The 24,186-nt window shown below is 40.3% G+C and overlaps 3 protein-coding genes across 3 annotated transcripts; all 3 read right to left on the bottom strand.

The window, feature by feature from the left end:
• Positions 1-2,328: 2,328 nt before the first annotated feature.
• Positions 2,329-3,397, bottom strand: LOC142519611 (uncharacterized). The gene is made up of 2 exons (XM_075622650.1): positions 2,792-3,397; positions 2,329-2,385 (listed from the first exon to the last, which is right to left on the bottom strand). The coding sequence occupies exons 1-2, from the start codon at positions 3,395-3,397 to the stop codon at positions 2,329-2,331; spliced, it is 663 nt and encodes a 220-aa protein (XP_075478765.1).
• Positions 3,398-3,748: 351 nt separating this feature from the next.
• Positions 3,749-4,722, bottom strand: LOC142519612 (uncharacterized). Its single transcript, XM_075622651.1, has 2 exons — positions 4,200-4,722; positions 3,749-4,110 (listed from the first exon to the last, which is right to left on the bottom strand). The coding sequence occupies exons 1-2, from the start codon at positions 4,720-4,722 to the stop codon at positions 3,749-3,751; spliced, it is 885 nt and encodes a 294-aa protein (XP_075478766.1).
• Positions 4,723-5,477: 755 nt separating this feature from the next.
• Positions 5,478-6,890, bottom strand: LOC142519613 (uncharacterized). Its single transcript, XM_075622652.1, has 2 exons — positions 6,371-6,890; positions 5,478-5,776 (listed from the first exon to the last, which is right to left on the bottom strand). Exons 1-2 carry the CDS (start codon positions 6,888-6,890, stop codon positions 5,478-5,480), a joined length of 819 nt encoding a protein of 272 aa, XP_075478767.1.
• Between the last annotated feature and the right edge of the window lie 17,296 nt (positions 6,891-24,186).

Below are 24,186 nucleotides of genomic sequence, written 5' to 3' on the forward strand. Positions count from 1 at the left end.
TCTATTTGCTTTATCGTTTAATCATGTACCCATTTTACTTACCCCTTCATATTTTCAGGGCTTGCAAATGCTCATGGCCTCCTTTGAGAGAGTGGCTCAGGCTGCCAAAAGGGCCAACACACAGGCCACCTCTGCCCGGGAGACGCGTGCAAAACTCCAGGAGGAGATAAGCCGGTTGAATGAGCTCCATGAGCATGTTCTGGCCCGGGAGAGGGCTGTCTGGGAGCAACAAATGAACTTAACCCGAGCAGAACTAGCTGAGGCCCGGGTAGAGTTGCAGGCGGCCAGGGAAGAAGCAGAGTCCTCCTGAATCCGAACCGAGGATTTCCAGGCTGCTGTGAGCCTTATAAAGACTGCTCAGGAGGAACAAATGACAAATTTCCTGAAGTCCCTGGATTTCAAGAAGATGGTGGCTGACAAAGCCTTTTCTTACTTCGAACAGGGCTTCAATAAATGCCTGGAGCAGTTTGAAGAGGCGAGCCTTGTCCCAGCAGACCGGGAAGACTTCCCGGACTTGGAGAAGGCTGTTGCATCACTCCCGGAGGATGAGGAGGAGAAGGCGGAAGACCCCCCAGTAGATTAGGTTTTTTCTGTTATGTATTTTCTTTTATTCCCGGGCTTCCGGGCACCCTATAAATTATTTCCAGTATTAATGAGTGTTCTGTCAGCTTTTCTTGCATTCAATAACTGTTAAAATATTTCCAAGTATCATAAAACTCTGCTTCAAATACCCTTGTAGATCTTAATCAAACTTCAACAAGCACTTTTAAGTTGGGGGCATGATCCTTTAAACAACTCATCTTGATAAAGTTAGGATGTAAGTCCCTTAACGCAGGAGATAACTAGGGTAAAATTCTCGGGTCAGGGTACGGATCTCTGGACTTAGGATATAACCGGGGTGCGGGTCCTCGGGCCAGGGTACGGGTCCTTGGACTTAGTAGATGACCGGGGTACGGATCCCCGGGCCAAGGTACGGGTCCTTGGGCTTCGGAGATGACCGGGGTGCGGATCTCCGGGCCAGGGTACGGGTCTCTGGACTTAGAAAACACTTCTTTGGAACAATTTTTTTATTTGATGTACAAGAAATAGATACAAAAGCTTCTAAACGTAGTATTTCTTCAAATGAAAAGAATTCCAAGGCCTTTTTAAGAGAGCGTCCCTGAGAATCTTCGAGATAATAAGCTGCCCCCGAGCCGACTCTCTGAACTATTTTGAAGGGTCCTTCCCACCGGACTTTCAATTTCCCCACATCACCCACTGGTTTTAATTTTTTCATGACCAAGTCTCCAACCTGGAAATCTCGTGATCGGACATGCTTATTATAAGATTTCATTACCCGGCTGCGATAAGCTTTCATTCGAATGGTTGCCCAATCTCTCTTTTCTTCAACTAGATCAAGTTCAATGGCTCGGGTCTCATCCCAAAGACCCTGTTGACCAGATCTTCAACTAGATCAAGTTCAATGGCAACTTGATTCATTATGGGATCGGGTCTCATCCCAAAGACCCTGTCGACCAGATCATCTGCTGGTCCCTCCGGTTGAAGGCCCTCCCCAATATCTTTGGGGATGATGTTAGCTCGGATCTGGTCAAGATGATCCGGGATCTTCTACGCCTGGATGAAGTGGGGCATCTCCAAGGACTCCACCCGAACGAGATGCTGTGCGAGGGAGTGGCCCGGTCCTTCTCTGTAAGTTCTTCTATTTGCTTTATCGTTTAATCATGTACCCATTTTACTTACCCCTTCATATTTTCAGGGCTTGCAAATGCTCATGGCCTCCTTTGAGAGAGTGGCTCAGGCTGCCAAAAGGGCCAACACACAGGCCACCTCTGCCCGGGAGACGCGTGCAAAACTCCAGGAGGAGATAAGCCGGTTGAATGAGCTCCATGAGCATGTTCTGACCCGGGAGAGGGCTGTCTGGAAGCAACAAATGAACTTAACCCGAGCAGAACTAGCTGAGGCCCGGGCAGAGTTGCAGGCGGCCAGGGAAGAAGCAGAGTCCTCCTGAATCCGAACCGAGGATTTCCAGGCTGCTGTGAGCCTTATAAAGACTGCTCAGGAGGAACAAATGACAAATTTCCTGAAGTCCCTGGATTTCAAGAAGATGGTGGCTGACAAAGCCTTTTCTTACTTCGAACAGGGCTTCAATAAATGCCTGGAGCAGTTTGAAGAGGCGAGCCTTGTCCCAGCAGACCGGGAAGACTTCCCGGACTTGGAGAAGGCTGTTGCATCACTCCCGGAGGATGAGGAGGAGAAGGCGGAAGACCCCCCAGTAGATTAGGTTTTTTCTGTTATGTATTTTCTTTTATTCCCGGGCTTCCGGGCACCCTATAAATTATTTCCAGTATTAATGAGTGTTCTGTCAGCTTTTCTTGCATTCAATAACTGTTAAAATATTTCCAAGTATCATAAAACTTTGCTTCAAATACCCTTGTAGATCTTAATCAAACTTCAACAAGCACTTTTAAGTTGGGGGCATGATCCTTTAAACAACTCATCTTGATAAAGTTAGGATGTAAGTCCCTTAACGCAGGAGATAACTAGGGTAAAATTCTCGGGTCAGGGTACGGATCTCTGGACTTAGGATATAACCGGGGTGCGGGTCCTCGGGCCAGGGTACGGGTCCTTGGACTTAGTAGATGACCGGGGTACGGATCCCCGGGCCAAGGTACGGGTCCTTGGGCTTCGGAGATGACCGGGGTGCGGATCTCCGGGCCAGGGTACGGGTCTCTGGACTTAGAAAACACTTCTTTGGAACAATTTTTTTATTTGATGTACAAGAAATAGATACAAAAGCTTCTAAACGTAGTATTTCTTCAAATGAAAAGAATTCCAAGGCCTTTTTAAGAGAGCGTCCCTGAGAATCTTCGAGATAATAAGCTGCCCCCGAGCCGACTCTCTGAACTATTTTGAAGGGTCCTTCCCACCGGACTTTCAATTTCCCCACATCACCCACTGGTTTTAATTTTTTCATGACCAAGTCTCCAACCTGGAAATCTCGTGATCGGACATGCTTATTATAAGATTTCATTACCCGGCTGCGATAAGCTTTCATTCGAATGGTTGCCCAATCTCTCTTTTCTTCAACTAGATCAAGTTCAATGGCTCGGGATTGATCATTGTTGCTCGGATAAGACTCTATCCGAGTAGAGGATTGCCCAATCTCCACAGGTAGGATTGCTTCTGAACCATAGACTAGGCTGTAGGGAGTTTCCCGAGTAGATGATCGTGGTGTAGTTTGATATGCCCATAATACACTTGGTAGTTCCTCCGCCCAATCTTTACCCTTTCCATGGAGCCGGGCTTTCAATGCTTGCACAATGATTCTATTAATCACTTCAGTCTGGCCATTGGCTTGGGGGTAGGCTACAGAGGTGAAGGATTGAATAATCTTCATTTCTTGACATCACGAGGTGATCTTTTTTCCCCGGAATTGCCTCCCATTATCTGAAATCAATTTTCTTGGGATGCCATATCTGCAAACAATATTTTTCCAGAGAAACTTCATGACCTCCTCCTCAGTAATTTTGGCCAATGGCTCGGCCTCTACCCACTTGGAAAAATAATCCACAGCCACAAGAAGGAACTTTTTCTGTGCTCGGGCTATAGAGAAGGGACCCACAATATCTAAACCACATTGATCAAAAGGGCATGATACTGAGATCGGTTGCATGTTAGCAGCGGGGCGATGACGAAAATTAGAATGGTGTTGGCAACCCTGGCATTTTTGAACAAGCCGGACAGCGTCTCAATTCATCTGGGGCCACCAAAATCCAGCCAAAATAGCTTTCCGAGACAGCGAAGTCCCACCGAGGTGTTCCCCATAGCACCCCTCGTGTATTTCTCGGAGGACGTACTCAACCTCATTCTCCGATAAGCATTTGAGCAGAGGGCCCTGATATGATCGCCTGTATAAAACATCATTCAAAAAGACGAACCTGGGTGCTTGTTTTTTGATTTTCCGAGCTTGAGCTTTATCTTCAGGGAGCTTAACATGGATTATATATTCGATAAGAGGTGTCATCCACGAGCTTCTCTGAATCGGGGGTATTTCTTCGTCAACAGAAAGCACCAGCTGTGTAAAACAGAGAACTTCCCGGGTGCTTATATCTGACATGGAAGCAACTAATTTGGCTAAGGTATTAGCTTCTGCATTTTCTTCTTTGGGAATTTTCTCAACGCTCCAGTCGGTTAGAGACGATGCTTGGGCCTCGATGAGCCCCAGATATTTGAGCATTTTTCATTCTTGGCCTCATATACTCCCTTGACTTGCTGGGTGACCAACTGAGAATCAGAATAAATAATGACCCGGGAGGCACCGACTTCCCGGGCAGCCTGCAACCCTGCCACAACAGCCTCATACTCTGCTTCATTATTGGTGACCCTGGAGTCTATCCTTAGAGCCAGCTTGATCTTTTCTCCTGATGGGGCAATCAGGACCACCCCCACTCCACATCCTGATAGATTCGATGCACCATCAACAAAGATTCTCCATACCTCTTCTTCTCCCGGTTGAATCATCTCTATTAAGAAGTCTGCTAAGGCTTGGGCCTTAATAGCAACTCGAGGTTTGTATTCAATGTCATACTCCCCAAGCTCTACAGTCCATTTAACCATTCTTCCTGAGACTTCGACGTGTGTCATGATCCTCCCAAGTGGAGAATTGGTGAGAACCACAATTGGATGTGAGAGGAAATAAGGCCTAAGTTTCCGGGCAGTCATTACTAGAGCCAGGGCTATTTTTTCCACTTCACTATATTTCAATTCTGCTCCTCGGAGGGCATGACTGACGTAATATACCGGCTTCTGGTCGGCCTCTTCGACCTTGATGAGTACCGAACTAACATCGTACTCAGTAGCAGATAAATAGATCCACAATTTTTCCCGAGCTCTGGTTTTATCAAGACAGGCAGCTCGGCCAGATGCTTCTTCAAGTCTTGAAAAGCTTGTTCACATTTTTCATCCCAGCCAAATTTTTGTGCTTTCCTCAAAACTTGAAAAAATGGATAACTTCGATGAGCAGACCGGGAAATGAAGCGTGACAAGGCTGCAATCCTCCCGGTTAATTTTTGCACATCTCGGACAGATTGAGGGAAAGGCATGTCCATTATTGCTTTGATTTTTTCGGGGTTGACTTCGATTCCCCTATCAGTTACCAAGAAACCCAAAAATTTTCCACTCCGGATCCCAAACACACATTTGGCCGGGTTGAGCTTTATTCCATACTGTTTCAAAGTGGTAAAGGTTTCGGCCAGATCATCAATAAAGCAGGAGACCTCTCGGGTCTTGATTAGAATATCATCCACGTATACCTCAATATTCCGGCCTATCTGCCTTTGGAAGACATGATTCATCAAGCGTTGGTATGTAGCCCCAGCATTCTTCAATCCAAAGGGCATAACAACATAAAAGAAAGTGCCCCCGGAGGTGATAAAACTGGCCTTATCCTGGTCTTCAAGAGCCAAGGGGATTTGGTGTTACCCCTGATAGGCATCCAGAAAGCTTAATAATTCGCATCCAGAGGTTGAATCCACCAGCTGATCAATCCGGGAAAGTGGATAACAATATTTGGGACAGGCTTTATTCAGGTCCCTGAAATCGACACACATTCTCCACTTCCCGGTGGATTTTGGAACGAGGACCACATTTGAGAGCCAAGTAGGGAATTGGACTTCTCTGATATGGCCGGCCCGCAATAGCTCTCCTACTTGCTCTTCAATGACTTTATCTTTTTCAGGGCCAAAGTGCATCTTCTTCTGTTTCACAGGCCGGGATCCTGGGAGTAGGGATGTAAACGAACCAAACCGTTTGTGAGCTATTCCAAGCTCGATTCGATAAAAGCTCGTTTAATGAGGCTCGTTAAGATAACCAAACCAAACTCAAGCTTTACAGTATTCGGCTCGTTAGCTCGTGAACATGTTCGTTGGTAAGTTCGTGAGTAATCTTTTAGATCAAAAAAATAATAGTTTTGATATATGATTTATTGATTTTGCATATTATTTATGAAATATATAGAAAAATCTATTAAATTTATTTATTATAATAAATGTACGAATTTTAATAAGTATAATATATTTTTCTTTAAATATATAATTTAATTTTTAATTAATTTAATGAAAATTTAAATATATAATTCATATTTATTAAGCTTGTTTAGGCTCGATAAAGGCTTGAATAAGCTCGTGAGCCATGCATATATTCGTTAAATAAAACTCGAGCTCGGCTCGATTATAAACGAACCAAGCTCAAACATTCAAGAGTTCGGCTCGGCTCGACTCGATTACATCCCTACCTGGGAGAATATTTAATTTGTGCTCGGCCACTTCTGGAGAGATCTAGGCCAGTTCCTGTTGAGACCAAGCGAAAACACCAATGTTAGCTTTTAAACAATTTAGAAGATTTACCCGGGTGGACGCGTTCATATCTCGGGCCACCCGGATGTGCTTTCCCGGCTCAATTTCCACCACTTCTTGCTCCTCCTCCGCAACAAAATGTACTTCTCTCTCTCTGGTCACCTTCTCTTGATTCTCCTTCCCCTTCTCCTCTCTTCTCGCCTTCTTCTGGTCTACCCAGACGGTCTCCTCGTAGCATCTCCGAGAAGAGGGTTGATCCCCCTTGACTTCCCCGACCCGTCCTCGTACTGGAAATTTAATTTTTTGGTGATAAGTGGAGGCCATAGCTCTCATCTCATTCATAGCTGTCCTCCCCAAGATGATGTTGTAGCAGGACGGGGCATCCACCACTGTAAAGACTGTCATCACAGTTTTCCTCAAGTCCCCGGTTCCCAGGGTCAGTGGCAGGGTGATTTCCCCCTCAGGGTACACTGCATGTCCAGCAAAACCAAACAAGGCAGTCTCTACCGCCTCTAATTGATATTCATGCAAATCCATTTGGACCAGTGCCTCTTTAAAAATGACATTGACAGAGCTGCCGCCTGTCGTTGTCAACAAATACTCTTAAGACATCATAATTAGCCACTCGGGCTTGGATAACAAGAGCGTCGTTGTGGGGTAGACTGACTCCCCTGAGGTCTTCTGGTCCGAAGCTTATAACTGGCTCATCTCTCCCCCTTCCATCAACTTCCAAGCACTCCCTCCTGCTTCTCGCTTTCCGAGCCCGGTTGGAATCGCCATCTGTTGACCCTTCCGAAATCATTTTTATTACTCCCCGGCTCGGGGAAGGGTCCTTTCTTTCGGTTTGTCTGCTTCTTTCTTCCCGGGAACTCCCTTGTGCTCTTCCGCTTCCACTCGGGATGTCTATTGATTTATGAGGAGTGTTCTGTCCGGGACGTCGAGACAACCAGGGTGGCTGTCTAGACTTATCACAGGGAGGATGAGAGACTGGCATGGGACGCTTGCTAGATTCCTTCCTTAGAGTTCGGCACGCATGGGTACTGTGAGAACATTCCTTGTGAAGGGTGAAAAACCCTCTCTTATCTGGTCTTGGTGCCCTCGCCATTGGACTGGGCAGTGGGGCCGTGTCTGAGCTGCATTCCTGGATTTCTCGATCCCGGGCAATCCTCAGAGGGACATGATAGAAATGTCCCGGACCACTTTTCTTGTGAACTCTCTCCTCAGGCCTGACAGCCCGATCTCCCATCGATCTCTTCAAAGCTTCTCTCTTCTGGTTCTGTGCTTCTTCCATATTGATGTACTTCTCTGTCCGAGATAGAAGATCTTCAAAGTTCTCGGGCAATTTTTTGGTCAGGGATCGAAAGAAATCCCCTTCCCACAGTCCCTGCATGAATGCAGTAATTTTTGTCTCGGGTGCACAGGATGGGACATCCAGGACTACCCGGTTGAATCTCTTGATATACGCCCTTAAGGTTTCATCTTGTCCCTGCTTCACCTCAAACAGGCTAAAAGCAGTCTTCTTGTATTTCTTGCTAATACTGAACTGATGCAAGAATATTTCTGAAAGTCCTCAAAACAATGAATGCTCTACGATGCCAGCCCTTCGAACCATCTTTGTGCAGAATCGACCAGCGTGGTTAAAAATACTTTACACTTAATCTGGTCCCCATAACAATGCAACATAGCCATATTTTCAAAGCGAGCAAGATGCTCCTTGGGGTCAGAACTCCCATCATAATCTTTGATTTTGGCTGACTTGAAGTGCCCGGCAGTGGTTCCCGGACAATGACATCGGAGAATGGACAGCCTTTACAACTTGGGCATTGCTCTTAGAAACAACTTGCCCTTCCAATGCCTTCACCTTCTTCTTTAATTCCTCCAACTCTTCTGCCACAGTGGGAGATTTAGAACTTGCACTTGACTCCCTCTCCTCCTCCCTTCTCTCTTCCTCATGCGGTTGCTCACGTTGTTGCTCGGGTTGACTGGAATGATGAGTGGTGGTCTTCTTTGCAATGGCTATTTTAACAGCATCAGTTATAATCTTATTCAGCTCCTCGAGTGTTAAATGGATGGTGGGCTGGGAACCATTAGGTGGGGGGCAACCTGCACCAGAAAGACGAGTGTTCTCTTCCTAGATCCGAGAAGTTTCTTGATTCGCTCTTCTGGTAGGAGCCATATCAACGCCTTAGAACTCAATTTCCCACAGATGGCGCCAATGAGGTGATCCGGGTGAAATGGACGAGCAGGGTCGGGTGCTCCACCGGATCTACTATCAAAATGATAAAGGAAATAAGAGCAATGTAGATATCTGAACCAGAAGCTTCTTTCCCGGGAGGAGAGGATTTCCTGCACTCAAGAAGGTAACCACGTGAATGGGCGCCGGAGGGGTGTCCGGCGTGGCCACTCCGATGCTTAAGTCAGTGAATGATTCAAGCCAAGAACCAATGTAACCAAGTGATGGTTGTGATATTGGTGTGAAGAGTGGGAGTAAATGAACAATAAATGAGAGCATTCAGTGTGTGAATTCAATATCTGAATAGAGAGTAAATGCAAGTAAAGAACCTGGTATTTATAGTAGAGGATGCAATGATGACCTCGTTCTTTGTGTTTGAGCATTAATTGTAGTAGGGCGGCTGATTATACCCTATTGTTCTGACATGTCAAATCTCATACTAGTCACATCCAGTCCACTCGATTTTGTCAACCATTTATGTTATTGTCAGAGAAAGGTCGGCTGTGTATATTTTATCAAGTCGGCGACATTAAATGCTTCACTCTTATCGAGGTGGCGCAGGGTAGGATGCTTCTCGGGAAATTATAAGATAGTTCGGGTATCCAATAGGCCGGGCACGTGACTTCCCTGGTGTTCCACGGACCGGCTCCATGGCCCGAGTCGTCCCGTGAAGATTGACCCGGGAATACTCCATTCTCCTGACCCGGGCACTACCCATGACCCGGGTTATGCCGGGGTATCATCAAGTCTCATATTCTTGCAGTCTTATTTTATTTGACATCACATCCTTAATAAATTTGGTATATTTGGACATTTGCTCCAAAGTATCAACAAATAAGATGTTGATGTGAATTTTCTTGAAAATGTCCAGAAAATTGGCGAACTGATCATCTGGTACTTTCTTCTTGAACCTTTGAGGATAGGGAAAGTTTTTTTTTTTTTTTTTTGGCACTGGATGCTCTTCACGCACACTCTTAGACTCGTCAATTTTCTCTTCTTTCTTCTTTACACCTTCAATTATAATTTTTTCCACTCTCTTTTCTGCATCTTCTTCAGTCATGCCCTCATGAACTCCAACTTCTTTCTCATTTCTCAATGTTATAGCTTAGCACTGTTCTTTGGGATTTACCTATGCGTTACTAGGAGATTGACCTCTATTTTTGTTGCAAGCTAGCCAATCTAAACCTCTAGAGACTTCATAGTGGAACTCATATTGCCCATATGAGTCTCAATGTTATCAAGACGAGAGTCATTCTTACTCATCTTTTTATTAGATTCAACCACAAAAGTTCCAACCAAGTCTTCAAAAGATGGTTTTCCCTCACCTTTTTTATTATTGAATTTCAGAGGAGGAATCAACACATTCTTATTGTTTGCATATGAAAAATTCACATAATTGCATAAACCAAGATGATAGTATCATAAAAAAGATTATCTTAATAGCCTTCATAACCTCTATTGTGGAAATATTGTGCTTTTTCAGTGGTAGTCCCTTCCTCCATAGAAACTGCAGCAGCCTCTGGGGCTGGTTGACCTCATTTAATAATTGATGCGATTTGCGTAGCCAATGCAGAGACTTGAGAAATAATTAATGTGATATGATCTACTGCATAAACCCCTACAAGTATTTCACTCCATATCTTTCAAAGGGCAACTGGAAACTGCTAATAGTCACTTGTTACAACATCTCATAATTTAGAGAATAAGTTTTGACAAAAATGGTTTATCCAGAAGCCGCATCAACAGACGTCCTATATGATGTGTTTAGCCCATTATAAAATAGCTCAATCTACACTAATCATTGAAATTATGGTCAGGGCATCTTCTAAGCTAGTCCTTGAAGCTTTGATTAAAATTATGTCTAGTTATAATATCTTGTTAGAACTCGTGTTGTTAGACAATTAATAAAGTATATCTAATATAACCAAATCAATTTAAGATGCAAATTCGTGTTTTATCAGAATTAAATGTTGTGCCAGATGTTACAACATCTCGGACAACATGCAGCGGAATATTAAAGTTTGTAACACAAATTCACTTAAAATAAATAGATGGACGAGATTAAATTTGCACAAGTATTCAGGGCAAAAATTAATCACTAGAAAACTTAACCGTTCACAAAAACCTATCACTAGTGATTTTCACAAAAATCAATTTCCTCAACAAGTTGAGAAAACAAATGCTTTCTAAAACAATTAATCAGAATAAAAACTAAAGGAAGAAAGCAAAACGTGATGCCAAAAGGAGATCCACGAGAAACAGTCTTCAGCCAACTTCTTCACAGATGTTGTCCGCAGATGTTCTCAACATTCACGGCAACACGCTATCATCACTCTTCAAGACACAGCACGTCTTTGTAGAATTATTTGTCTCTGAAATCTAAACGTGCAAAAGTGCATCAGTTATGCATTCATGAAAACCTCCAAGCGAAGAGTGAAAACCATATAAATCGAAAAAGCTCTCTCTTAAAAGTTTGCGTGAATCCTCAATCCAAGAACTCTCTCCAAAGTGCGTGTATCAATAATCGAGAAGGCTTGTGCACAAGAGAGAGAAGAGAGAGTGAGAGGGAGAGCTTCAACAATGTCCTTGATCTCTTATTTATAGATGTAGACTTTTATTCTTCAAGGAAACCTATTTTACAAGGAAAGTGAGAGTTTAATTAGAAATAAACTCCTTTTAAACATTGATATCATATTTTATTAAATCATTATCATAAATATAATATCTAGAAAAGGCAAACCCAATATTCCACATAATCTATCAATAGGAAATTAAATTTAAGGAAGATATTATATCACAATAAAATCTTAACATAATTATCTAGAAAGGCAAAACCATAATTAAATATTATACTCAATCAAATCAACAAGGAAAAAATAATATTAGGGAAATCAATTTAAGATAGAAATTATATTTCCCTTCAATCTCCCCCTTTTTGTCTTTCTGGACAAAATCAAATCAAACTCAATTTCTCAGTTGAACTCCAGTTAACTTCCCCTTAATATGAGAATTTTTCTCCCCCTGAATAAAATCAAGTTAGTATGGGTGTTGTTCGTTGTGTTGGCAACACATGAGACAGCACCTGCAAAAATCATTAGCAGTCCATTAAAACAGAAACACATCATGGAAGCAGAACCTTAACAAAGCAGAACATTAAAAACGAAATCAAGCAAAGGTATCAGATAGATGGTATCATTTGATCCTTTCAATTCACACTCCCTTGAGTTTGAGTCACGTCTTCTCTCCCTTTTTGTCCAGAATGGACATCTACCTCCATAGCCAGACGATAGTTGGAAACTGAGTTCTCGTAGGAGACAAGATCAGCTTTAGCTCGTAATTACTATCCAAAATTACTGAGATAATTGCGTCAAAAATAATTTCAAAAAAAATTTCCAGAATTGAAACCCACATCGATTTAACACCACTGAACCATAAAAAATCACACATATTCAATTTTTCGTAAAATCTGGATTTTCAACGAATTTTCTCTGTTGAAATACTCATACCTCATGACACAATAATATTCACAATATTATGTTTATGCATGACCTATTTATATCTAATAACAGAATGTAATAGAAATGGAAACATGAAAAAAAATATGAGATATGTTCACAAATGAAATGTTTTCACAAATGTTGGCAACATCTTCTGACAACACGCACAATTCCAGAAAAACAGTTTTGATTTTTCTTCACACTTGGTGACTTAACAGCTTTCTGATCATAGAAGTGGTAGCTCCCACACTAGAAGAACGGTCTTCTTTAGGACTCCTCTAGGTAGCTTTTTCCAATTTCTTCTATTTTACATTCTGTATGAAATTCAGAAGAGGTAGCTCCCACACTAAAAGCACGGTCTTCATTGGACTCTTTTAGGTAGCTTTTTCCAATCTTTTCTTCTGATACAGAGCATATGCATAATTGATTTTTTTTGTCTTTTTACCTTTCGTATGAGTCAATGTCATGGAGTACATGATCATCCGTCAACTATTTTGTGATTAAATCAGATTGTTAAGCATATCCAAATGTGTTAAGATTAGATAGAACAAGATATTGTAAGTGCACCAGAAGATTATGCAACATTGTGATAGCACATCATATAACAGTATATATGCAGATGCAGTATGTCTAAGTCTTAGAAATGCACATCCATGTTAGGTGTTGTCCGAGATGTCCTAACATCTGAGACAACATCTATGTATGATTAGGCATAACACATGCGGAGAGATTTCCTAAGTTTGGAGAATCTCTCAAAAATTAATGCTTTTGTGAATATGTCAGCCAGTTGGTTATTTGTACCAACAAATTCAATTTGAATCCATCCTTTTTTTTACTAAATCTCGAATAAAGTGATGTCTAATGTCAATGTGTTTTGTTCGAGAGTGTTTTACTGGATTTTTTTGAAATATCAACTGTACTAGAATTATCACAGTATTCGATTTCTCTCTAATGAAACTAACCCATGAAAATTGTGAGAAATCATCAACATAGACTTGATAAATAAGAATCTCACCTTTAGATTTCTGAATAAAAAGAGTTTTGTCTACCTCACCTCGTTTGAAGCCAATTTCCAGTAGATATTCACTTAATCTGTGAGTATAAGGAGCTCATGCAAATAAGTCCAGCCATCTTTCGGTAATCCACTTTTTCTTTCTTTCGAGTTTGGACACCTTCATGCATACTTTCAATTATTTGAGGTTATGGATGATTTTTCTGAATTTTACTTGGAATATTCTGTCCATCATCTACGGCGTCATCATCGTTATTCGTTTCGTCCTCAGCTTTGGTGACTTCAGTGTCACGTGTTGTGTCAGATGTTGCGAAATCTGGGGCAACATCTGCATTTTCCTGTGGAATAGGATTATCCAGAAGGTCTTCAACGTCATATTCAGTATTTTTCTTCTTGAGGTCTGCACAGTCATCAAAAACAACATTAATGGATTCCATAATAGTCCTAGTTCTTAAATTAAACATGAGATAAGCTCGACTATTTGTGGCATATCCCAAAAACAAACACTTATCTTTCTTTGAGTCAAACTTTGCAAGTTGATCCCTATCATTCAAAGTGTAACAGACACAACCAAAAACATGAAAGTATTTAAGATTAGACTTCTTTCCCAAGATGATTTCATAAGAAGTCATGGTTGAACCACTTCTTAAATAGACCCTATTCGAAATATGGCATGCGGTATTAAGAGCTTCTGTTCAAAAACGCTTTGAGATATTCTCTGAAGCTAGCATCACCCTTGCCATTTCTTGCAAAGTTCTGTTCTTACGTTCGGCAATGCCATTTTGTTGTGAGGTTTTTGGTGCTGAAAACTCATGTGAAATTCCTTTCCTGTCACAAAATGATGAGAATGAAGAATTTTCAAATTCCTTACCATGGTCAGTCCTTATCCTTCTCACCTTCAAATTATGAAAATTTGTAATCCTTGTGGCCAATTTTTTAAACACATTGAAAATGTCTGATTTCTCCCTAATGAAACTTATCCATGAGAACCGTGAGAAATCATCAACACAAACAAAGGAATACTTCTTACTTCCAAAACTTTCCACTTCCATAGGACCCATAAGATCCATGTGTAGCAATTCGAGGCAACGTGTTGTCCCAAAATGGGGCAACATGTGATGTGACACGCGAGTTTGCTTACCCTTTTGACAGTCTCCACAAGCATATGGTGTACTAGATGATAGGTTAGGCATACCTTGTACAACATCGTACTTACTCAAATTCTTCAAGGTTTTGAAATTTACATGACTGAGTTTTTGATGCCAAAGGTTGAGTTCACTGATTTGTGCATGTTTGCATGAAAGTTCCACACCTATTTGGTAGCAGTTATCCGAAGACCTTGTACCTGTCATAATACACATGTTAGTTTCATCAAAAACTTCACAAGTATGTTTATCAAACTTGACAAGCAAATTATCATAACACAATTGGCTTAAGCTTATCAAATTTGAATTTAATCCTTCAACATGAAGTACATTGTGGAGCTTTGGTAGTCCTTCAACATTCAATGTACCCTTCCCAATAATTTTTCCTTTAGCTCCCCCTCCATAGGTTATTCTGCCACATTTTTGTTCAACATAATTGATGAGATATTCTCTTGAACCTGTCATGTGGCGTGAGCTTTCACTATCAAAGTACCAGTAGCCTGCAGTGTTAGTTTTTAATGAAGTATAAAAAACATTACAGTGAATTTTTACCTTTGGTACCCAAACCTGCCTTACTGTAGGTCGATTCTTGGAGGTGTTGCGGAAAGTGTTGTGCAACATTTGGGGCAACATCTGCCTCGGTTTTTTATTCATGCGGTCATCCCTGAGTTTATAACAGTATGGTCTGATATGACCAGGCTTAAAACAGTAGTGACATACATACCTGCGTTTTCTTTTCTTTGGAGCGAGTGCAACAGGTTGTCTTTTTGGTGGAGAACTTTTGATTGAGGATATGAGTTGTGGCTTTATGGATGTATCAGCTTTCCCTTTCACAAAGACTGTTGATTTGGAACATTCACCAATTTCAAACACACTGTCTTTGAAGCCTAAGCCTTTCTTGTCATCTCTTCCCATCAAAAGTAAGGAATCAAGCTTGGATGTGCTTGGATTAAACTTGGATAAAGTCTCAGTTGCTGTTCGAAGCTCATCCTTGGTCTTGCCAAGTTCTAAGTCCTTTTCGCTCAAAATTACTTCAAGTTTGTTAACCACGGCTTTTAGATCGGTGTTTTCCTTCACAAGAGTGGAGTTAAGCTTGTTTCTCTTAGTCCAATCCTCAAACAATTCTTCATAAAGCTTTTGAACACTTTCAAGAGTCATCTCTTCATCATCAGCTTCTGATTCATCATCTCCACGCGAATTTCCAGAAGTTGTGGATTTCAAGCACACTGATTTTTTGCAGATGTTGCGGCCAGGTGTGGCAACACCTAGGGCAACACCTAAAGGATTCACTTGCAGCCTGCGATTTTCTGCCAATAATGCAGTCAAGGAGGTGCGATTGTCTTCATCATTGGATTTCTCCTCCTCATCAGATTCTTCATCGCTTAGAGACGCATTGTAGCCTTTGTTCTTTCGCAATCTATTAGCACATTCATTTGCATAGTGGCCAAACCCCTTACACTCTCTGCACTGCACTGAATCATACTTCTTTGAGTTAAATTGTTCTCTGCCTTCATTCCTTGGTTGAGATTGTTTCTTCGTAAGAAACCTTTGTGGTCTTTCAGGTGCAGGAAGAGTTGGAAATTTTGAGGGTTGTGCATCCTTCTTCTTATCTCTAATTCTTTTCAAGTAATCCCTGAATTTCTTTGTGATAAAGGAGATGGAGTCCTCACAAAGGTCTGATTCATTGACTTCTTGGGATATTTGAAGTAGGTCATTGTAGGTATCGTTTGAAGCTTGGAATGCAATTGTCTTCCCTTTATCCTTCTTCTGCATGTCTATATTCATCTCAAAGGTCCGAAGTGAACTGATAAGGTCTTCCAAAGCCATTTTCATTGTGTCCTTAGCTTCATCTATTGTATAGATTTTTATGTTTAATCTTTCGGGCAAAGAACGAAGAACCTTACTAACTAATCGTTCATTTGAGATGGGGTCTCCAAGACTGAACGCCTCATTAGCAATTTCCCGTAGGCGACGATCGTATTCCAATATGTTCTCAGATTCTTCCATCCTCATCATCTCGAACTTAGAAGTGACCATTCTTAGTCTTGTTCGTCGCACACTCTCAGAACCTTGACAGCGTCTTTGTAGAATGTCCCATGCATCCTTGGCCGAGACACAATTAGTAATAAGCCCAAACATGTTTATATCAACTGAAGAAAAGATTGCGTTTGGTGCCTTCGATTTGTAATTTGAAATTTGCACTTCATCAGTAGTCCAGTCACTTTCCGATTTTATCAGACTATCACCATCTTAATCTATTCTCCTTGGTGGAGACCAACCGCTTAGAATTATCTGCCATGCTCTCTCATCTATGGATTTTATATGAAATCGGATTTTGACCTTCCATAGACTATAGTTGGTTCCATCTAAGACTGGTGGGCGTAGTGCGGTGTTTGCGAGTGATGGATCCATATTTCTGTCAAACACAACAAAAACTAAAATCAGCACTTAGTATATCAATAGTAGACTCTGATACCACTTGTTAGAACTCGTGTTGTTCGACAGTTAATAAAGTATATCTAATATAACCAAATCAGTATAAGATGCAAATTTGTGTTTTATCAGAATTAAATATTGTGCCAGATGTTACAATATCTCGGACAACATGCAGCGGAATATTAAAGTTTGTAACACAAATTCACTTAAAATAAATAGATGGACGATGTGTTTCTAACACAAATTCACTTAAAGTTTGTAACAGCGGAATTGTAACGCCCCAGATTCGACGACTGTCCTCACTGTACCAAGACGAGTCTTTCCAGCGTGCTTATGTCCTCACTCACATCACCCTGGGAAACTTCCCATGAGGTCACCCATCCCAAAATTGCCCCAAGTCAAGCACGCTTAACTTTGGAGTTCTTATGTGATGAGTTACCGAAAAAAAAATGCACCTTCGTGATATGAATAGTACAAATCAAATATTTTAAGTCCTCTTCAACTGTACAGTCCATTACATTGAACAGTCTCGGAATCCCTCTCATTCCGGTGTGGGATCGGTTCATTCATGTTCCCTCCACCTAGAAGCCTGCCAGGAGCCGCTCATTGTCCGTGCAACCTCATGGCACCGACGATCACTCCCCGCCCTCTTCGGCCTCGGGCCTCACATGCCCACCAGCTTCTGCTTGGTTCGTCCCCGAACCACACCGTACTAAGAGAGGTCGGCTCTGATACCAACTGAAACGTCTGCTTATTCGTTTACTTAAAAAGTACTAGAAATTTTTTTTTCAAAAACCTCACATAGCATTCGGCCGAATTATAAAATATTTTGGAACCATTTTAAAAGTATAGCCCATACTATAACCTCTCAAAAACCACTCATAACATAAATAAAAGTCGTAAAAATATCTTTAACTACACCTAAAATCATGAATCGTAAACTAGTGCAGAAAACTAGCGTCGGTCCTCGGGTTATGTGCACCTTCAGTCCAGTCAGATCAACCATCAAGACCTCCAAAAACATTAACATCAAAATCACCTGCATCAATCACACTTAGTGAGTCTAAAAACTCAACACATCATATTCTTGATAACAAGTAATACATAATACAGTTAACATATAACAGTGAAAAATACTTGTACTTAAAATATCATTTTCATGAAGATGCATAAACTTAAACTTAAACATTTCTGTAAACATTTTCATGAAGCATAAAAACATTTTCAAAAGACATAATCATATCACTTAAACATATTCATATTCATGTCCATATTCGTATTCATATTCATGTTCATGTTCGTGTTTGTTGAATTCAGATCGTGATTGTGACTCGTATTCTTGATCGTATTGGGCGATGGATCCATCTAAAGAAAACCACAGTACTGGGCGGCGGGGACACCAGCGACACTCTCACCCGTCAACTGGGCCTTGGCCAACGTATTAACATATTCATATTCGTATCACGTATTCGTATTCGTATCCGTATCCAAGGAAACACGATCGTCGGGCTCCCACAGGAATCATAACCCTCACGATATTTCCAACATGTAGTAGTCACAATCCCTTCACGTCCTTCAACATGTTATCATCACTTAATAAAAACAAGCATAATATCATTTTCATTTTGAAACCAAGCATGCAACATATCTTTTAATTGTCCAATTTAATCCTTGATAATCCATGACATTTAAATATCATATTTCAACATGTAAAAATTCATAAACATGTTACATAAACATATTAGCATATAAAACAACAAATAGGGTACTGCCATGACTGTTTACTAATTTCTATGTGTAAAATGACCGTTTTACCCCTAGACGTAAAATTTCACGTTTTTGATTTTTTCTTAATTCCATTGAGTCTAACATGTCCCAAATAATTATTTAAGCTTACTTGAATTTTCTCATATTTTTATTTAGCTTAATTCGATGACTTTTAAATAAATCTTTAAATGTGACGTATTAATGCGTTTTAATCCCGAATTAAACCAAACCTTAATATAAAATTCCCAAATCAAAAATTTAGACTGATAATAATTATTTAAGCTTAAATTTAATTTTTCATAATTTTATAAAGCTTAAAACTAGGCGTTTTAATTAACTCGTTAATTAGTGTTTCGTGCGGCGATTAAATCCCGAATAAATCCAAAACTCATTATTTTGATCCCAAATTTTAAACATAACCTTTTTATGATTTATTCTACCCTTCTAAGTCATGAGACACACCCGTGGACCTATGGATTTAATTTTTAGTTCTTAAATCTCGTTTTTGACCCTTAACCGAACACACCGAGCCATCTCCTAATTTACTCGAGCCACGCCCGAGCCACCTTAAGCCAAAACCTAGCCAACCCATCTCGGGACCCTATTGTGCAAGCCCAGCCCGAAAACCCAGCCCATGCTCGCTCAAAACCTGCTGAAACTAGACCCCATTATTCTGCATGTGTGCGTGAGTTAGTATCCTTGGTGTATTAGGTTCCCTTGTCAACTAGGACACCTCCAAGCCCTAACCACTCGACCCCTCTCGACACTAACCCTCCCTGGACCACGCCCAGCCAATACCCAGACCAACCCCAAGGTTCAACACCCAACAGCGAAGCACCTGAATCAGAAAACCCAGCTGCGCACATGCTGCCTCCAAAGTGATTCCCTCACGTTTTCTTGAACCAGCCGCCAACCAAGCCGCCACAACCCCTGCCCAGGCCCTTAAGCACCCTCCTAGGACCCTAATGACTCACTCAAACCCAGCCCAGGCCCCCTGGACCGAGCCCACAAGCCTGCGTAAAACACAGAACCTGCGCGCCCCTCCCTAGCATCTCTCGGGTAGGAGTTCTTGCTGTCAAGGACTCCTCCCAAGCCCCTTAGCTCGAGTCCTAGCATGGCTAGGACTCTTCCCTTGACTCCCCCATGACCCTGGCTAGCCCCTGGACCAAGCCAAAGCCCAGCCGGACCATGAAGAACAGAAAAACGAACCTAGACTCTATAAGACAGCAACCTAGCTTCCAGCTTTGCGTGTTCGGTTTTGTGCATTGTTTGTGGCTTATTTTAGGACTCTAAACTCATGTAAAACAATGTCTAAACCTGTCCTGATCATGGCAGCCCCTTTAACACATATAAAACATGGTTTTGGAAATTAAAAACACCAATTTAGAAAACATAAGCATGTAGTTACGAAAATTTAACTTGTGTGCTATGTTTTTCCTGAAAATTCATGCATAAACAAATACTATGATGTGATGATGTTTTGAAGGAAAGAATAGGCGTGTCTTTGCGTAATTTACGCACGAAAAACCGTTGACGATGACGAAGAACGGAGCAAAACCTTGGCTTGAATTCTCTTTGAAGCTTCCACCGATTTTTCTTTCAAAATTCTTGTGTGTGTGCCGTGTTCTTTGGTGAAGAAATTTCAGAATTATAGGCGTGACTTGGTATGTATTTTCAGAAAAAGTGGCGTGTAGTTTTGTAGGGTATTAGGACACTTAACATATAATATATACTAATTAATCACTAACAAGACTTTTGGCCAAATAAGCCAACAATTTAGGCCCATCAGTCTTAGTTAGGATTTAATTAGAATATTAAAATAGTTTTGGTAAAAATAGTTTGTAAATTAAATAGCCGGTTTGATAAAAAGTTCGTATTTTTGTTGAAAATCTAACACCGATAAAAATTACGTCCCGACGTATAAAATCTACTCAAAACCCTTATTTTCAAAAATAATAAAAAGCATCACCCTTATTTTAAATAATTAAAAACAATTAACCAATAAAAAAATTTCTATTTTTTTAGCCCTCAGGTCTCCGTTTCTCGATCAGCAACTCGAATAACCTTTTAAAAATACATTTTAATGCAACCATGTAGAAAAATATTTTTAAACATTCAAATATGCACAACATAATTAATTTAATGCAATTAAAACAATTAATTAAAATACAAGAGAATTTAATAAATCGTATGCATGTGGTTCGCGTGGACCTTTAAATTTTCGGGGCGTTATAGTCTTCCCCCTTTAAATTGAATTTCGTTCCTCGAAATTCGCTTATCCATAATAACCCAAATTTTAGATTTAGTTCTAGCATCCAAAAAATCCACGCTTCTGCTGCGCTACTCTGATAAAACTTAAATTCTAGAATGTCCTTACGTCTACTAAATACCAATTAATTTTTCCTTCTAAGTCCTTATTTTACAAATTGCAACTTAAAAAGATCCATAATAACTGTGAGGACCCGGGCGCTAATTCAATTCTTAATCATCATTAGGATCAATTTATTAATTCAAGTAATTTGGGTCATAAAAAAAATTTTCTTTAATTGCGGAACGTAATGGAATCTAACTAATATACAGATTTGTATAATTAAAATACAAGTCCTGTACAATCTACATTCAATAAAAACTAAGGTTTAACAACTAATTATCAAGTGTTCAAATCCTATCTTTAATCCAAGTCCGTAGTCTCCACTCTAATCATGATCTCTCTCTCTTCTTGTCTTGACCCTGATCCTATCCCACCTGTTGTCATGCACACATACAAACAAGACAACAGCCGGATAACTCCGGTGAGAATTATATCCCCAGTATAAATCATGTATACATGTCTTTCATAGAAACAATATAAAAGCATGAAATAAAAATTCATAACATGTATCAAAATCAGAACATGAATCAGATATTCATCACATGTATTATAATTCTAAACATGAATCAATATGAAGAATAAATTATATTCTAAACATATATCATCATCAGGAACATAATTCCATATCAAGCAATGAATCACTCTCCGTGATTCTCAGACTCAAACTCGACTCAGTCCTAATATAGGGATCCCGATCGGAATAAGAACATACACCCACCTACACTCCTGATCGGGGTGGTGGTATGTTCTTATTCACGTACTTTGGCTCTTTCCATATCGAACACTAGTAATAGAAGAAACTCCAATTCTATCCACTCCGATATAGCCAAACGTCCGGTGTCTTGACCTAACCGTCACAGACTTTGGCATTTTCACCAATATCCTATCCTGTGACAATGTGCAATGCGCCGGTGACGATTCCATCACTATCCGGCACTACTGTCACAAGATTACTAATTCACAATTAGGCGTATCCGCCTAATGACTCAATACATAAATCAATAAATCAAAGGTATCAATCTCATACAATTGCAAATATCGATGCAATAAAGTAAAGTATGTGATTTTGGGAAACTCAAGTCAATCGGACTTGATTTGTGCAATCCCACATCAACATAAATTAATACATTTGTCTTCGCGGTCTGACAAAGTCGAAGTCTCGAAGTCTCAATCTGAAATACAATATCGCGTAGGCACAATCTCAATATGCAACTCAATTCAAAATCTATTCTGATCAATACTCATATCAAACATAATCTGATCAATATCGAATCAAGATACAATCTAATCCATATCGACGATATCACGATATACTCGAAATCACTACTGAATCTGATCAATATCAATTTACTTATGTTTCGACGGTATAACAATGCAGTCTCGATAACCCCATCAGTCTCAACATCACAGATATAATACCAGAATTCATAATCAACATCGGTACAAGTCATAATCTCAACAATAACAGAAAGTAATCTCAAATCTGTATAATCTCGATTATATCGGTTCTGAAAATCATAACAATTACATACACAGTCTGTTCTTCAATCTGACTTCAAATATACGATGCCTACTATATCAGAAACACCATATATGATTCATATTCAATTCTGACAATATCATAATTTCAAATCGTATTTAAACGTAACAAAACTTACGTCCAGTTGTAGCCTGTGTCAATAGGAACACAGTACTGAAGTCGGATTCAAATCAGACAGACGAATTTCTCGTAAATCCAAATTTCCACGACACAGAAAGTTTGAAGCTTCCTTCTTCAGAGTCTCTCGATTTCCTACTAATTGAACGTTGTACATATACATATATATATATATCCATGCATGTCTTGACCAACGTGGCTTGTTCTTTGTAATACACGTCTCGCGCATATGCGCGACTTCCTTCGGCGCATATGCGCGAGGCCTACTGGTCTCGGCGCTCTGCTTTGTAACTGCTGGCGCATATGCGCGACACCACTTGGCGCATATGCGCCAAAAGTTCTGTTCTAAACTTTGGCTCCTGCTCCTCTACGCGCATGTGCACGTCCTCCTTCGCGCATGTGCGCGCAAGTTCATTTCCGAAGTTTAGCTACTGGACCCTTCGCGCATGTGCGCGCGCATCATCGCGCATGTGCGCCCAACTCTCTACCTACCTCGCGCATGTGTGCGGCTCACGTCGCGCATGTGCGCGCAATGTTCTGTTCCAGCCCCTTGGCTACTGGACACCTCGCGCATATGCGCGCCCTCACGCCGCGCATATGCGCGGGGTCTTCTGCCAAACCCGCGCATGTGTGCGCACCAGATCGCGCATGTTCGCGGATGGCATCTCTCTCGCACATATTTCGCGTCTTTTCTCGTCTTTCCCGGTCTGATTCATTCCGTCTATAATCACATCAATTAATCACTAAATCATTTCAGATTAACAGGATAAATTTCTCGGGCCTTACAATAACTTAGTACTATACTATTATAACCTCGAATTTCAACTTTTCTTAAAATTCCCAATATAAAAATATGGAAGACCATACTTATCATATATTGTTTTCTTTATTTTATACCCAAAATGTTCATCGACTTATCAAATTTTAATCTTAAAATCCCAAATGCATCCGCTAACGCTTAGATTTTTCAAGCCTAATATCGATTCATCCTTAAAAAACCCTTGATTAAAATTTCTTATAATACTAAAACCAAGATATCCCAAGGTTCTGAATATTCTTAAAAATCTAAATCATCAAAATTCTTACCATATAACTCATTCAATTCGCACTTATTGCTGAACTAGTCCCCAAATTCCTTAATATTTGCAAAATAAATTCTTAATTTCCTCAAAAATCATCCTAATTGATCCTTAATTTCAAAAATCCTACAGTTAACCCATAAGTTCTTGGCATTCTTATTTCCCTTCTACAGGTTTCGCATAACAAAATTTCGATAAATTTAAACTTATTTACCCAAAAATCAATTCCTATAACTAATCTTACCTTTCATCAAAACTTAAAATCCCAATTTATTCATTTTCTTACTCTCAAGTCGTTGAAAATCCTAAAATCATTATTTCTTACGTCTAATTTCCAAAAATTAATTCGACTAGTAACCATGAATTATAAATATTTTCTTAGAAAATCTACGTGTCCCAAAAACATTTCCTAAAATTCACGATTAACTTACGGCCCAAAAAGTAGAATGTCAATATTAAAACCCAAAAGTCAACATAGTTCAATTCCACCATAAAACCAACATGCGTTGTAATCAAATAATTTCTCATTTCATATCGTATCACGTATAGAAATTCTAAAGCACATAAATCATATATTATCATAAAGCTATTAAACATGTGACGTAAATATATAATTCATGTACTTATGCATGTGAC

This window comes from Primulina tabacum, chromosome 11 (assembly GCF_025594145.1).
Source record: "Primulina tabacum isolate GXHZ01 chromosome 11, ASM2559414v2, whole genome shotgun sequence".
NCBI lineage: Eukaryota > Viridiplantae > Streptophyta > Magnoliopsida > Lamiales > Gesneriaceae > Primulina > Primulina tabacum.